This window comes from Ochlerotatus camptorhynchus, unplaced genomic scaffold (genome assembly GCF_037179485.1).
Source record: "Ochlerotatus camptorhynchus isolate MF236.1 unplaced genomic scaffold, CSIRO-AGI_Acam_v1.1 ptg000491l, whole genome shotgun sequence".
Taxonomy (NCBI): Eukaryota; Metazoa; Arthropoda; class Insecta; order Diptera; family Culicidae; genus Ochlerotatus; species Ochlerotatus camptorhynchus.
Genome location: NW_027040976.1, coordinates 1,000,378 through 1,018,403, shown reverse-complemented (window position 1 = coordinate 1,018,403; position 18,026 = coordinate 1,000,378). Strand labels below are relative to the sequence as shown.

The following is an 18,026-nucleotide window of genomic DNA, read 5'->3' as shown; positions in this document are numbered from 1 at the left end:
GACCAAACGTCCGGAGTAACAATCACATATCCATCATTCCAAACTGTACATTGGACAATTTTTGACCTATGATTATCCTAAATAAATGAAAGTTAATTTGGATGTGTGTTTTTGTATCACACACAATGATAGAAGAGCGGAGTTCACTCTGAGAATCGTCCAAGAACGGTTGTGGTTTTGCTACGCTGCCAGCTTTTATTTTATTGTGACTCGACTGATCTATTGTTAGGTTTTTGCGATGTGCATTGCTTCTGTGCACAGAAAATTTCCCCTATCATTGTTGTATGATGGTGGTGTTTGTATGCGTGGGCGGGATGCCGGTTCCGCTGGATTGAGGGTCGGATGCATTGTTTTCGGGAGCAGATGCTTTAGTTCGGGGAAGTTATCGAGATTTATTTTCAGCATTTCCCATTTGCCAGAGGTATGACCTCGATTGCATATGCTTCCTTCCTCGGTTTTTACGGTTAGGTGCCTACGAATAATGCATTATGATTTTTTTATGTTGAAGCATAGTTCATTAGAAAATAAATATCGCGATCAAACATACAAGCTTGGCACTTGACCGATTAGTTTTGATGTGTTGTTAGGTGTGTCCTTAACACGATCATGAGAGCCGTGGTTGAAGACTGACGGTAGTCTCGGTGGGTCGTGTTTGATTGTATGGTTTGGTGGTTTTGATGCGGTAGTTTGAGGCATAATTGGTGAAATATGAAGGAGAAAACAGTCGTTTTTAAACGCAATAGAGATTGGTCTAGATAGCTTAAAAGATGTGCAATATTTGTACGCTGGTAAAATCGTCGTGTCAGTCGTAGTTTACTTTGTGAAGTAAGAAGCACGGTAGCCCAAAAATGTGAAAGTTTTATGGATTATGTTCCCGTCTTACGTAAGGACCAAATCGAAACAACGAACGTCGCGTAAAAGTGGAATTCAATTAAGGCATAAGAGCTTTTTCGTAGATGTTTTGTGTCCTGGTTTAAAAGATCATCGGCCGTACAGGCGTATTCTTGTGTACAGGGCTTCGTTGTCGAGTTTGGGTTTGAATAAATCCCAGGTCCTATCATATTAAGCAGACTTATAGTAACATCGCTTGATTATCTTGTGTTTTGTGAAACTTAACATCGTCATCAACGTCACCGTTGGGGTCGGTTATGAATGGTTGCCATAACAACGCGATCGTAGCTTGTATGATGTGATATGAGGGGCTTGGTGGCCTTAGAGCGACAATTTTTGCCTACTTAGTAGAACATCATGAGTTTAATCTCAAGTCCCTCGACATTCAAGATTCGTTAATTGCTTTATTTGTTAATGTGAATAAATTGGAATAACAACAAATCGATCATTGGTGTGTTGTAATAAAAGGATCTCTTTTGCCTAGTGGTAAACGTTTTTGATTACTGAGCAGAAAACCGTGGGATCAATCCCAAGCCCCTTCGCGTTATAGGATCGTTAGAATATCAATTCAGCTTATCGTTTATGAAAACGAAGCATGCTGCAAACCCAATCCTTTTATACAACATCCCAGTGATTCTTCGTGGAAGTGCAGATGACTTCTTGGCTTTCAGCATAGCGGGTATCACACCAACACATTCCTAACCTTTCCTTTTTTGACCTGCGGTCGGGCGCGGCCGGTGCTACAGCGCGCTGGTATTGCCTAGTTTGAGATCACCAGTTTTTACATATTGAGGATGAATACTAGTCCCCAGCACCGTCTATTGGTTCTCTGTGTAATTACAGCTGATCTCGCAATAACAGAGTAGCATCCACAGGCGGTCAATCATGCTCCTGCTCATGCTCACACATAATGATAGAAGAGCAATAGTTTGTATCGATTAACACGATTTGTTCACATATGTATGTTACTTAGCGCCTTTTGAAAAGTTCCGCGAGAATTTTGGTTTCAGTTAGTCATCAACCGTGCGCAACCGTTTTCATCTACATTACTAGAAGTGAATTAGTGATTATAACAGCAGTACGAAACAGGCGAGAAACTGAAAGAGTTCCGATCAAATTTCTCTTCCGAGTGCAAATCCGAATGGAAGCGCAATAACCGAATGGTTGGGGTTTAGAAGCAACGAGTGAGTTGCTTGTCGCTCAGTGATATAATCAGTTAGTATAATTACAGCAGCTGTTGTTTGCTTGGGTGACACTTTTTTTTTTGACATCTGATACAAAATAATACTTTTTCCACACAAATATCAGCTTAAATATGGAAATTATGTTTAAAGCTTAAACGTAAATAAGTATTTTTTTCTACAAAAACTCACTCAGATAGAATTTCTGAGTAATCATCGACACTACTACACTCGGAATTAACAAAGTTGAATTCAGCAGTTATTTTCACTTGGCTCTGTGTTCTACGAAGAAATTCGAAGTAAAGTGAAAGCGAACGAAATCAGGATGGGGCTCACAAGTTGCCTCTCAATTGTTGGTCATAAGTTTATGAAATTTATTCAAGTGGGTATCAAACCATGGAAGTATGAGAATTGCTTTTATAGAACAAAATCGAACAAGAGAATTTCGTAGAGTTAAAAAAAAAAAGTATTTTTGGTAAAGTTTGGATGAAATTGAGCTCAGGTACACTTCTACGGGAATGACTCTTATATAAGGGTTTTTTATCGTGAAAAATGGGCCGAAGGGTCTCAGAATTTTATGAAATTTTTCGCACAGAAAAAAATCGGGATTGTCAATTTTCTCAGAAAATTTTCTCTTTTAATCTAAAATCACGTGCTTTAAAAATTCATAACTCATGAACCAAGCATTGCTGAAAGAACGTTATGTACATAGCAAATTTGTTGTAAATTTGAATTTGGCTCATTGATTTTATTGTGGCTTTGGTTGATACAAGTTTAATTTTTCGTGGAAGTGTATTTTTTTTTTACAAAACAGTGAAAAGTTTAATTGAAATTAGTTGAATGTTCAACGAACAGTGATATAAATTTATATGAATATGTATATTTCAGTTGGAAATCATTGAAGATTGATCGTAATTTGTGGGATTTTATATATTCTGTAATGTTATGTTCTAAAACCAGCTCCAGTTTGAAGTTAAAAATTTAAAAATATTTTTTTCTGTGCGGCGAAATGATAATCCCAAATCCTCAAAAAAAATCCCGGCTTAGAAAAATCGCATGGAAAATCAGGAAAAACAATTGCCAGGGTAATGCAAATTTTCCTATTGGTCTTTTGCATTCTTGCAAACTTCTTATCTCTCACTGGTGAAAATTTTAGGGTGTCGTCTCTTACCTTTTTTACGTAATGAGTTATGAATTTTCAAAGTTCTTGATGTCCGGGAAAATCCATCAACTTCTGGCGAAAATATTCGATCCTGATTTTTGGGATTTTTTTCTTTCATACAATCATTTATCTGTGGGTAAAATTTTATAACATTCTGAGACCCTTCGGCCAAACCTGTCCGATAATAATATAAAAATCCCCATAAATCCATCAATCAAATGCTGCAATACTACTCCAAAGGCTCCAGTATCTGAAATTCTCGAAATAAGGTGGTTTGAAATTCTAATGCTATTTTATACCTCGTATCCAATGAGCATAAATACCACGATGAATAATTATCTCATTGTCAGAGGGGGAGCAACAATTTATGTTTTGGACGTTACCTTAATTGGATTCGAAATTAGAGATGAACAGGCTCTCTCAAATATTTGCCATAACCCGCGTAGACTCCGCACCATATAAAGCAGCAGTAGTAACTTGAATCTTTTTAATTAAATCCCTTCCAAACGCTTTCGGCAACACGACGCCCTGTCTGTGCTCACAGTTGTAGGGGAGCAGCGCTCATTACGTTCGTTCGTTCGTTCGGTTATCCTTATACTGTTCCTATCAACTGGCAAACCAACGACCCGGGAAAAGTATTTCCAAGAACGTGTAGTCCCTCAATTGTAATCCGTAAAATTTAGTGGAACCTTTTCCACAACCGTACCTACACCGCCTCCGGTGAGGAACGTATTTATTTTCTCCCAAAAAGTTCGCGATTCATTGCTTGTCCTCGTTTACAGCGAAAGCCACGGGATAGGTAATGAGCAAATAACATAACTCTTGGCGTATTTGTCTCGAGCAATTCTCACCTCGTCGTTGGTTGTCGTTACCGGAGTCGACGATGTGTACCCGTTTAATTTTGGCAAGCATTCCTAAGCGAGCTTTAATGATGTGACGAAAATATTTGTCCTGAAAACGGAGCACGTGAAAAACCGTCCACCCGGATTAACCGACAAAATGTGTGTAAGTTTGCCGGAATACGCTCTGTTTGGTGTCACGTTGCTGTGATGATGTTGCTGGCGCCTTCTAGCTGTCTCTTAATTAAATTGCAGAGGAGTTATTGATAACACCTTTTTATGTGTATTCCGAGTAAAACTGGGGCGACATATAAACCGCTTCTATGCTTGGCCTGAGGGTAGAAACAGTGTGCAAGTCGCCAGAAGTTTTTTGGTGGAATACTCCCACTGATATAGTCTCACTGTTCGAAGAATTTCGTGCTATGCCTACCAGGGTCCATTACGGCAAGTGTTAATACCCGAAGCGTACAAGGCAAACCCTATACTCGTATCGTGTGCGATGATCATGATCTGCTCCATTTCCCACGGGGGTATCATCTCTTGTCGTATGGAATTTTGGCCGCAGTTTGGATCACCTTTATCCCATGCTATCAGCACTGAGGCAACCCAACTCCATTCCAGCGTGAGAGTTAATGAGAAACGATTATTGCTACGAGCTGAGGGAGCCAAAATTGTCGTCGCGCCAAATGAGCGACAAAAATGCTTTCAATGTTTTTTTCCTTCTCATTTATTTGGAACCATTTCCATGTGGGGCAGGGGTGTCTTCCCGTGGAAACCTTCGACCCATTACAAATAAGCACCCGACGACGCCATTCATAGCGCAAGGTATCAAATGAATAACCGGAGCAGACATTATAGGATGCGCTTTGTTGTTGGACATTAGGTAGGTGGGTACTTACAGTCGTCGTGTAGAATGCTGATGCGTTTATCGCTCGTAACGCGATTCATGCCCGCCGACAGGATTTCATTCGGTCCTTTCCGCCACAGGACGGTATCGTTGTTGTAGGGGGTCATTACGACACAGGTCAGCAGTGCGTCTTCGCCTTCGTGGACCATCGAGGGGCCGCCAGTTCCTGTGGAGGGGAAAAATGAATGATAATTAATTTTAACTGCTACACCAATTTAAATTAATCTACAGGGATGGGAAGAAATATGCGGGAAAAATGTCGTAACAACATCATAGGAGTTCGATATTTTTTGGTGGCAGTAATTAATTTCAATATTACATCCAAGAGGATGCACTTCAATCATGTTTAAAATCTCATGTAATGTTTATGGCAACACACATAAACAAATGCAGTAAAAGCAGCGTAATGCCAGTTAATGCACTGCATTAATGATAATTTTGCCCTTTTCGGCACCATATTTTCAACACGATTGAAGTGGATCCAATTTGAAGTGATATTAGAATTTTTTACTGTGAGGTCACAATAGTTTTCGAATCACTGTGCCAAGACAGAATCCAAACCAGGGTTATTTTTTTTATCAAATATAATAACATTTTGTCGAGCAGTTTTAGGAGCGATTTTAAGAAAATGAAACAATAAATTCCAGATTTTTCTAGACCCTATTTTATCGAGGTTCTACACAGCAAAAAAATAATTTTAATATCACATCAAAGTGGAGGCACTTCAATCGTGTCGAAAATATGGTGTAATATTACTTGCAAAAAAAGGACAAAATATCAGCATATTGTTCCATGGTAAAATTCGAGCGGCAGGAAACGTCATTTTAAACTGCTCGAATGATGTGATCCATTAATAATTCTGCTCGAAAATGTCTCTGGACAATCTTTTTATTGATCCGTTCGCAATGCTGAGTTTCAAAATTGTTTCAAAATACACGACGGGTCTAATATTTGAAACTGTCAGAAATGAAACTGCAATGCGATCAGAGCGGTTTGCTTCGATGATTTTAGCACAAATATGAACCGGATGGAAAAAATTGAACAATCGGGTATTATGAGAGAATATCTGAAATACGTAATTTGAATTATTTGGCAGTAAAAGATCTTCAGAATAATTCATCCACCAGAAGTATTGAAACAATATCCAGAGTAGTTTTTGAAGATCTCTGACCACCTAAAAATCCTTGGAAAAATTAGAATTATTACTTGAATTGTTGGACAGTTTGGGATCTTCAGAATAGTACCTGATCAACCAAATGTCTTCAGAATAGTACCTACACAACTTGAAGACTTGGAAAAATATCCTGATTAAAGTCTGGAACGCGCAAAAATTGGTCAAATTCAAATTGGTGTATTTATGTTACAATGCATAAAAAACCTGAAATGCTGCATTTGGAAGTTGAGTGTATATACAATAGTTGCAATGATGAGTTTTCACCGTTTGCTCTCCAGTTTTCAAAATGACGTCCAAGGAGCAGCGTGTCAAAATTTTGAGAGAGCTGGATGTGGCAGCGACGACGAAGAAGGTGGCGGTGAAATATAAGCGGAATCCTAACCTCTTCATCCGGGACGTCGCTGGCAAGCTCAATGTCTCCCATACTGCTGTGCAGTGGGCCAAGAAATGAGCCGGGTTGTTGACGTTCAGGAAGGTGAAGGTGGCGAACCGAGATTACAAACAAAGCTGTATACGAATCTGCTTACAAAATTGGACTGCGTCGTCATGGACGACGAAACTTACATATGTGAAGGCGGATTTCACGCAGATTCCAGGACAGGAATTTTATACCGCATCAGGAAAAGGGAAGGTTGAAATTTTCAAAACCATTAAACTATCGAAGTTCCCGAAAAAATATCTCGTCTGCCAGGCCATATGCACGTGTGGTCTAAAAAGCGGCATTTTCATTACTACAAGAACCATCAATCAAGAGATCTAGGTCTAGGAGTGCCTGGAAAAGCGGCTGCTACCATTCCTAAAGCAACATAATAGACCTGTGCTGTTCTTGCCGGACTTGGCGAGCTGCCACTATGGGAAAAAAGGCAATCGAGTGGTACGGTGCGAACAACGTGGTTGTGGTACCCAAAGACCACAACCCTCCCAACAGCCCAGAACTCCGCCCTATCGAACGGTATTGGGCCTTGGTCAAACGGTATCTAAAAATAAACTAATAAATCCATGGAAAACGAGCAGTAGTTTAAATCTAACTGGCGTTCGGCGGCAAATAAGGTCGATGAGACCACTGTGCAAACTTTAATGGACTGGGCTAAGCGGAAGGAACGGCAGTTCGAATTTGGCAAACCAAAAGAATAAACGAACATTTTTCCCTTTAAATAAATGAATTGAACTACCAAAAGAAAAATAAGAAGATTTTTGGGATATGAATATTGACTGAAAGAAACGATTTTTTTGTCGACCAATTTTTGCTCGTTCCAGTCTTTACTTTATGAAGATCTCTGATCACATGAAGGGCTGTGAAATAGTTTCTGAGTCGCATGGTATCATATGAGAAAATATCTTAGGGATGCGATTTAGATTGTGCTTATTTATGTAGATCGATGATGACCTGATGGTCTTTGAATCATTTTGTGGGCAAGCTGATATACAGGGTGCGTGACGAATTTTTGCAGTAAATGGAATATTTGAGAAAAAATACACCAGTTAGTTATTCTAGCAATGAATTTTGTGCGATTTATTTTTTTTCGCAACATATGGAAGTTGTAAGTAAATTTATTCAAAAAAATTGCCTTCCCTTTCGACGACTGTAGTTAGACGCTTCCGGAAACTGCAGTATGCACGTTTTAAAATGTTTCGATCCATAGATGTCATCACTGCCTTGATTTTAGCTTTTAGCGACTTAAGTGTGGTGTGAGGGGTTCTATTGGTATCCCGTTGGACGAAGCCCTATACAAAATAATCCAATGGATTGATACCGGGACTGCTTGGGGCCAAATTTCTTCCTCCCAAATTTACGAAATATTTTCCGTAAGCCATTTCTGTGCTTTATTAGCAATATGAGCAGGTGCTCCGTCCTATCACTTTCCCAAGCCTTTTTTAATATTATAGACTGTTCTTTCAGACACATTTACCGACCGAATTATTTCTTTCATGCATACTCCGGCGCGCAACAAAGCGACAACGGCTGACAGATTGCTCTCTTGTTTCGACATCTTTACGTTTACTCAACATTGTTTGTTTAAATCTTACACCTAACAGTATAAGCTATCCAGTGCTGCCAAATATATCTAAATCATGATGCACAAGCATGAGAAATTACTATTTGAAATTTACTGCAAAAATTCGTCACGCACCCTGTAGTGGGCGAATATATGATAGACGTGATTTTGGTGGACATTTGAAGACCTTCAGCATAATATTTCATAAATTCGAAGACTTGAAAAAATATCATGAGAAGTTTTTGGAGATCTCTGATCACTACCCACAAAGTCTTGAAAAAGTATCCAAAGGACTTTATGGAAATCTTAAAACACATTAAGGTCTTTGGTATACTTTGATGTCCCTACAACTACTTAATGTACGCCGTGGCGTCTCTAAGGCTACCGTCATCGCTGATCTCCTACGATCGGACATTGATCGCGGTTCACTTCTACAGCAGTTGAATGTCAATATCAGAAGGGTAAATTTACGTTCTTATTGTTTTTTCAACATCCCGGCTGCTCGCACAAACTACGGTGCAAATGGGCCGTTAACTAGCATGTGCAAGATTTTTAACGAAAGTTATAGCTGCTTTGAATTTAATATCTCCCGTGTTAGCCTTAAAACTCTGTTTTGTAATGTAGTTTTAGCTTGCTGGTGCGTTCTGTTATCTGTGTAAACATTAAGTTAATTCAGTTATCATTAATCTTGTCTTATATGTTTAGGACTTAGCTTAAGAAAATCTATCTGTAGAATTCCATGAAATAGAATAGAAATACTGAAATGGAATGGAAATACTGAAATGATGAGGTTTTGCACCCACTTGTGTAGGCTTATCCCTCCAAATAAAGAAATAAATTACCACCACAAGAAAACTTACCTCCAGAGCTCCTGGACGGCGATCTTGCGTTGGTACTAGGGAAACTACTGGGTTGAGCCTAGGGGAACTACTGAGCTTAGTCTTAACATACACACAGGTGTGCGAGGTGTTTATATGGAAGTTGAAAAGGAATTTAAATCCAGATTCCTTTCCTCAAATGGAAAGGGAATGTTTCTACGACGGGATAAAAAACAAGCGTTTCTTGTGCAAATCCGAGGGGCACCGAATGAATAGCGGAATATCAGGATGCAGCCGAAAAAGGCAAAAAGAACAGGATTAAGAGCAAATCGCACAAGTCACAGGATGAAAAGCAGTACGTACGCTGATATGGTGACAGAAGGTCCATCGTTGAATAATAACGGCAAGGTAACGGAGGAAGAGGTAGAGGTGCTTGAAGAAGATACCAGTGGAAATGGAAGTGTTAACTCCGGAGGCCAAGGAAAACTCTGAAGAGAAACCAATCGAGGGGACCAAAGTCATCCCCATTCAAATCGGATCAATCGTCATCCCCATTCAAAAAAACGAAAAACATCAAAATTTTTATTTCTATCACAACCATCCATTTTCCATCCCTGCGCATCTGTCTCAACTTTTTCGCAAGATAGGGGAAATGGATTTAATGTTGGCCTATGGATCTAAGATTGGGCCCATCGCTGAAAATCTGCTGTTTATCAATTTTATCTAGATGAACGCGTCATTGGCACGGTACTAATGGATACTTTTGGTCGCTATTGAAAATTTAGCCGATCGCTGAATTTATACAGCACTCTATCCCTTTATAAAACTGTTCAGTAAATCAATTTTTATTTGTTTTATTGATGTCATGACAAAATTCTCCATAAAGGTGTTTTATCATTATAAAAGCAATTATGAAACCGTTCGGTTTCAAACGGGATCAAAAAGCATACATTGATGCGTTTTAGTGTCAATGAAGTGCATCACAAAACCTCCCACTGTTTACAAATAAAAAGATGGATCCGCCTAGAGACAGAGAAAAACACAATCGTGGGGGGCTTTCTAACGCAGAGTCACAAGGAAATGCCAAATGATAATCGAGTAATAATTCTAGCAATACTGTCGACGGAAGAGAAAAGGAATCCAATTCCAGAACTTTCTGGGAGGGCAGCTTCGACAAAATCGGTCATCAACAACAGAGCAACCGACAGAGAGGAGCATGGTGAATGCGGTCTACGAAGCCATCAAATTAGACGCTTAAAATTGATGGAAATACACAGCATATTTTCAATGGCAGCCTTCTCCAGAAATAACGTTGCGATGATGATCCGAATAGCATCAGTGTCAAACTGGGACTGCGGAAATCTGCTGACAGGAAACTCATCCGGAAGAAGGAAAACTTTTCGGGAACGATTGAGCTTCCACCTGTTCCAAGTTACGTAGACTCACTTCCTAAGTAACTGCTTCCAATAAATGAATTGCCCTTATCAACGATGTCACGCAACTTGTTGATCCAACGCTGGCGTAGAATATCGTTGCAATGATCGCACAACAAACCCCGGGACGGGACATGACAATCGAGCTTCTCACTCTTCTTAATGTTTTTGAAGAATGCCCTTCGGAAAGTTGTGCGTGGTGTTTGAAGGAGTAGACCAATGATGCCAGGAATGTAAAATATTTTTCTATTTTAAATTTGGATTTTATCCGGAGTTTCTACCGCAGTCTAGCAGCTTGAACATCATTTTTGCTCAACACAATAAAAATAACCATATACAAACAACAATATCCATCGCTTAAAACACGCAGTGCACTCAATTTTTCAACTCTCCTTTCGCAAATATAAACAAATAACAACGCCATTGACGTCAACATTGATTCCGGCATCACTGCCAGCCAGATTGATGCGATCCCTCTATCCTTTTTATTCCACGATTGCTACTGTCAAATCGACCAATCAGAAACTGGCTCGGATTTGACAGAAAATTGGCTCCAAATCGCTACCCGATTGTCAAGTCCCGTCCCAGAACAAACCCATCGAAAGATAAACAAATTTTGACGTTTAACTTTTTCCAGGCAACTTTGCCATCATTAATCATTAATGCCGTCATGAAACTCAACAGAATAGGATCAAGCAAAATGGCTTCAGATAAAAACAATTTGGTCTGCAAATTATCTTCATAAAAGCCGCATTAAAATGTTTTGCATTTGTTACCGATTTTATGAAAGCAAAACAGCTTTTTCACAAATGGCTCATGGAAAATTAATGTTCATGCCATCGCCATATTGTTATTATTCCATTTTTTTTTTCAATCTTCGTTTTTCAAGATGTTTTTCCTTTAAAATAACTTTATTCTCATCAATGAGCAGTAATAGAAATTACGAAAACCATCAAATTGTCTCGGCTGTGAGCAATTAACATAACATAAAGCAAACCCCACACGTATCAATATATTGACGCGAAGGGGAATTATTGACATTAATATTGATGATGTGAATACAGAAATATTGTCAATACCGATGTATTGACGTCAATATTGAATGTATTGACAATACGATTATTGTCAATAAAAGCAATCGTGTACGGTCCACATAACATACAACTATATTTTGTTTTCTAGATTAAAAATAATTAGTCAATCAACGTTTTCCGAAGGCGGACTTATTTTTTTCGATTTTCCGAAGCACATTTCACATTAGATTTAAACTGTCACCTTAAAAATAGACCACAATATGAGTTTCGATAATTTTAATAATTATTTTACTTTAATGATGAGGAAATTTATGAGGATTTTTGACAGATTCAATTTTGAGCAATGAATTTGGCAAGATCAGGCAATATTTATGTATCCCGTTTTATCGTGATTGATGCTTTATTTTTAGTACGCTTAGCAAGCGTCAAAGGCAAATGGCACAAGTATTGGTGCTAAATGGCTTTTATTGTACTTTTGGGTCTCAATGCATTCGTTTTATGACCTTTTTGCAGCAAGTCATTCTTGAAATGTATCGATCATGCACTGTTTAGAACCTTCTCCAGGGTGGGCCAACTAGACAGATTCTAGTCTTAATGAGGTTTTGGTGGATGTAATAAAAGCAAAGCTATCTTGACCAGAATGTTGTTTTATAGAAGCCTTGTAGTACTTCATAAAACGTTAAATGTTACTTGGGTTATCTCATACACACCTGTAGGACGGTACAGTCTCATAAAGAGCACGGTTCCCAAGAAACGAAACGGGTCAGGAGTTTGGGCAAAAGTGTATTCTTAACTTTAGCTCAGGACATCGTAAGCAAGTCCAATATGGTAAAATGTTTCTGTCATAGAAAGGCATGTGGCCAGTGTTATTAGACGCTTATATACCCTCTTAGGGGAACCTTTTTTTTGTTTTATTTAACGTCTGCTACCGAGTACCAAACACCGACGAGCGCCGATTGCCAATTGGTGGTTAATCACCGACGGCAATCGAGTGCCAAGGAGGCGACTTCCACATCTAGAAATCGAACCCATGGACCGGGACCAACGGTTTTGCTTCCTTTCCGAAGGAAGTCGTGACTAGAGATTTCTCGCGTTACTTCTCTATAGGTCCTATCTACATTGATCGATTCTTTTCATCGACTTTCTCTTTCGTAAATAACTCAGCATCAAATACAGTTTCTCAAGCTGAACATTGCATTAGACCTAAGTAACACTGACAGATTTTCTTCTTCGACATTCTCTTTGCATCCTCACTGACATTTTAAGGCATTCCCAGGAAATTTCAGCGCACAGATCGATGAAACAAGCTATTAGTTAGCTTTTTATAAGAGAAACACGACAAGAAACGGTTCACACGAAACGAAAAACAATTTTTTTATTCATGTGTTTCACTTAAACATTTTTGCCAAAACATCAGCCTTTTACATTCCATAAGACAAACCACATAGGTCCTATAAGAATGCATAAAAGGTATGTGTGAGCGCTTATACATTTCATTTGACACACGATCTTCATTAACTTTTTGCAAGGCGTCTGCTTATTAGTTGTCTTATACATTTTATGAATAATCAGCAATAGAAATTTGCCAAAAGGTATAAGGAGATTTCTATCCGTGCAGTACAGTTATTAACGAAAGAGAAAGTCGATGAAGAGAATCGATTAATATTACATTGGACCTAATGCATTGTTCAGCTTGATATATCTGATTTGTTTTGGGTGCTAGATCAAGAGCAAATTTTCAATATGACGTAAGTAACATTCGCACCAATCCGAGAAAAATAAAGTTTTGTTTTGATGACCGAAAAGTTATTCCTATTTCCAATTAAACACATATAATCTCATAGTGATAACAATGTTTAACATATTTAGCAGGGTTTTAATCATACAAATGCAAATCGCTAGCTTTCATCTTAAAAAAATACTGGTTTTTGAGCCAAAAGTTATTATACGTCATTTTGTGGCCCCTATTGTTACTTAAGTCAAAGAGTATTTACCAGGATATTTGGGAGAATTATCAATTACGTCTCCTTACGTGCAGCCCATTCATCATTTTAGGACCACCGAAATCATCTTGGCAACAAACAGTTCAATTTATTCACTTTAATAATGAGAAAGCGAAACGACGAACGTACACTTTTCACGGGTTTCTCAGAGCTGTTACTTAAGTCAAACGGCATCTCCATAGAAATCGGGTGACTTAAGTAACATCGAAAACTATTTTGATCGGAAGGTGATTACGTCAAAAAGCAATTTGACTGGTAAATAAATTTAAAAATGGGATGTGATCCTATATTCAGACAGTATATAGTGTAATAGCAGGAGAATCGATTGACAATGATAGCTCGACTTTGTTTACCTTTGTTACTTTCGACGTAATGTAAATTTGCTCTTGAGATAATCTCTAGTATGCGCAGCGTGCATGGGGGGAGCTAGGGCAAGGGGTTGCAAACTCGCTGTATATTACTCTTACACTTATTAAACCCATATTATTGAAATTTTTAGCATTTGGCTAGTTTATTCCATAATCCATGTGTATCAATTTATGGTGCTGGTAAAAACAGCTATCAAATGAACAAAATAACTAACGGAATCTGTATGGCAGTTTTTTGACACCTCTACCATAGAGGTAACTCTAAGACTAGAAGGTCCCGAAATAAAGTGCTCAACTTTTTGGCTCAGCTCTGGTACTCTCTTCGGTCCCAAGCTAATCGATTCACCCCTCGAAACATAGGAAAAACCAATAACCCCTCAATTTATCTGTCAAACTTTCATAGCGAATCAAAACAAACATTGCGTAGTACTAGAATTTCGACTAAAATAGGGTACGTTAATCGTTTGCTTGGGACCAATAGGCTACTAAAGTGGTGAGCCAATTTAAAATCGTTAGTTTCGTATTGATTGTTGCCTCTACTGTGCACACTAGTGTAGATAATACACAAGGGGGGAGAGGGGGGGGGGCAGTGACAATTTTAGAGCAATCTAGAGTTACTCTGAATAACTCTCTTGCTCTCTGAGCGAACCTTTCTCTCATTGCTTTTGAACAAGGTCTTAATAATTTCTGGACAGCAAATCGAGTTTAAGGTTCGTTTAAGACATTTTGAAATGTTCAGCTAGATATCTAACCTCGTTTGTTTTTAAAATAATGAACAGGAGCAGAGGACTTATACTTCACTGTGGATAATTTTAACTGTCTTGAATACTAAAATCCGAATCGAGATGCAGAATATCAACATCGGAGTCACACTTAGGACCGGTGGGAGCAGGTCAAATAAACCTAATAGCGAATTTGTTTATTATGTATTCAATTCCAACTTGCATCGGGTATCAAGATCGGCTCTGCTTGTTTTCTGACAAACGTCAGTTTGATCGTTTGTTTTTAAAACCTACCTCTTAGCTCTTTAAAACCTACTTTGTTTTTAAAACCTACCTCAGGTTGAGGTTCGCACTGACAAAAGTTCGGTTTTACGATAATAAACAAATTCGCTATAAAGCTGGTTTTAGACTAGGCAAGTCAAATGATCAACTCAGTTGAATTCAATTGGCTTGAAAATTTAAGCCTGGTTCAACTTTTTTCAATTCAAGTGAGTTGATCAAGTCAGTTGAATGGCATGGTTTACACGTTCAATTCGCGTTCAAGTCAGTTGAAGTCAACTGACTTGATCAATTGACTTGCCCTGTCTAAACCCAGCTTAAGAGGAAGAGGAGACCAGAAACGACTATATCTTGCGTAACAATTGAAAAGGGCCTTCAACTAAAATGTAAATGTAAATGGATTCTTAATAATCTCTGTCTTTTTCTTGGCCTTTTTAATCATTTCAATTCTTATCTTGCGTATCATTTGAAAACTGCATACAACCAAAATATTAGCAAACCCGAAAATGGATTGTTAATAATCTGCCTATTTTTATTCCTATATAAGAAACTCGAAGTTTTTTTAGCATTTGTACAGTTCAGTATGACAATAATATCGGTATCTCAGCACACAACCCCCAAATATTACATAGTTGGCCGTTTTAGCGTGCGGGCCTTGGTGTGGGCCAATGAATAGGTCGTATGAATAAAAGCGTTTACTTTACTTTTCCCGTAAGAAAAGCACGGGAAAGTAAAGTAAACTCTTTTTATTCATACGGCCCAATGATTAGAAAAATTTCTTTGATCGGCAGACATTCCTACACGATTTGTAGCTAGCAAGTGGTGCTATAGAATGCCGATTTGATTACATTTTGATTATAGACCTTTTTAAAATATTACGCGAAATATGCCTTGTTCTTTATTTTTCCCGATGCAGATCAGAGCAAATCAGAGTTACTCTGAGTAACTCTAAGCTAAAGAGACACTCGCATTAAAGCCGTCCTCCCCCTTGATATTACCTTCTTTTATGTGTGTCGAACTAGGTGTCGAAAATAGCACGAAATGTGTTTTCATGGTTGTGGTAATTCAAAAATAAAGTCGATCTCGGCTGGGATTGAATCCAGACACACTGGGATGAGAAAGAGGGAAAACTATTTTTAGCTTGAACACCGACGCAACATAGATTCATACTACGTCTAGTAGGGACCGATTACTTGCGACGGAGTCGAGCTTAGAGAATGTAACATTTTTGAGGGAAAGGTCGGGATTTTGGAATTTAGTTTTTACTTAGTTTTCAGTTTAAATCGCTTTAAATTGCTGCTTGAAGCTCAATTTAAAAAAAAAAATCAAGCTGAAGTTTGCATTAGGTCCTAAGTAACATTCTCTTCGTCGACTTTGTCTTTGTATTCCGAAGGCCATATAATGACATTCCCAGGTATTTTCATTACAGAGAAGCTCTTATCTAGCAGCTATTACAACAATCACAAAAAAAAAAAAACGATTATAGGCTCAAGCTTTTAACGAACTAGAAAGTGGACGAAGAGAATCGATCAATGCTACTTAGGACCTAATACAATGTTCAGCTTGAAATGTGCGTATGGAGGTTTTCATATTGACTGAGACTAGATTCTAGAGCTGTCCATCCACAGTGTACACGTGTACAGTGTACTTGCGTAACCTACCCAACTGTAAACCGGTTCAATTTCAATCATCCCTTTGTAACACGTTGGTCAACAAATCATCACTTTATAAAAATACTCCCTCATTTTTTTTCCAATCACTGACGACATATCTTACAAGCTTTCGACAAAAGAAACCGCCTCCCGCGTGCCCTTCCTTTGACAGCTACCGGATAATGACTATATCAAAACTGATGACATCTCACAAGTGTTTTTACCTTTGTCATTCCTTCGAACTGGTGTAGAGAAGAAAAAAATATTGCACGCCAGTAAGGGAAGCAAGCGTTCACACAACAAAGAACTCGTGTCGTGTCCGTCGTGTAGTACTTCTCTCTCCGGACAAACCAACAACCAAGCAGCAGAAAGGCAGACAGAGTACCATTGAGAAGAAGGAAAACCCTTCAAACGGAAGCTGCTGCTGCTGCTTCTGTATGAGGACATTGTTGCTGGCTTGCTTGGGAGTGAAAACATAAATTTCTAAAGTGTGAAGCTCCCGTGACACTACAGAACTAAACAGAGCGCCTTTCAGGATTGAACAGCCATGTACCAACTGAGGAAAAGGTACTTCTTATTTTTCTTCGACTCAACAGGGAGACATTGATCCTCTTCTGTTTTACACGTCACGTGTCTCGAAAGAAACGACGACATCGTCGATCACCGGATGTCTCAAAATGGTGATATGGATTTGTGTAAAAGTAGGTGCCATATGAAGGGGTGGCAAGAGGTCGGGAACTCTTCCTCGTCCTATTCGAAAAGGATGGGCGTTCGTCTAGGTGGAGAGGAAACATTGAGAAAGCATATTGTTGTCTTGATTGGATGGGGGTACAAATTGCGGTATCCCGGGATCGATTGTAGTCAGTCAATGACAAAGACTTGATATGAGATGTCAAACTTTCTTGTTGGGATGAGATCTTCACTGAATTGCTTTTTAGTATGCAGCTATACAACCGGTTCGAGAGCAATCCGAGTGACAAACGGTTGAATAATTCCGAGAATTGGTTCTTGGCAATCTGTCCCTGAACTGTTGGATGGAAGACACTCGCAAAGTGTACAAATTGACAGTAATTTTCTATAATAACTCGAGCTGTAACTTTAATGTTGCTTTCATAAGGCGAAAAGGGAAATCCCCTGTTTCCATCAATTCACCGCCTAATTTATGATAATTTATTCGAAAACTTTCTCCCCGAGTTCCTGTCTATCCCGGGCTGTGAAAATCTTTAGGGGATAAGCGAGAGTAAACACAACGCGAAACACTTTGGTAGAAGTGTAAATGGTAATTCTAAGATTCTAGACTGTTTTCAACTGATATTTTGCGTTTACCCAAAGCATAGCGATCTTCGAAAAAATTTGCTCCGCTTCTTTTTGGCTTTTAGGTTTCTTCGCGAGCGTTTGGCCACACTTCCTCAATTATAGTTGTTACAGCTGAAGACTGGAAAACCCACCAGCGAAAATCGATTTTAGTCTCGTTTATACGTTATAGGGGAAATGGCTCTAATGTCGGCCTATGATTCTAAGATTAGGCCCATCGCTAAAAATCTGCTATTTATCAATTTTATCTAG

General features: G+C 38.7%; 1 protein-coding gene across 4 annotated transcripts in view; it reads right to left on the bottom strand.

Annotated features, from left to right (window-relative positions):
* The window catches only part of LOC135712517 (Ig-like and fibronectin type-III domain-containing protein 1), a 573,983-nt gene that overhangs the window by 52,273 nt on the left and 503,684 nt on the right, over window positions 1–18,026 (bottom strand). For all 4 annotated transcript variants that reach the window (XM_065235464.1, XM_065235462.1, XM_065235466.1 and 1 more), the window contains one exon: window positions 4,973–5,146. In XM_065235464.1, the coding sequence (XP_065091536.1) occupies window positions 4,973–5,146 (174 nt within the window). The remainder of the gene's footprint in view (window positions 1–4,972; window positions 5,147–18,026) is intronic.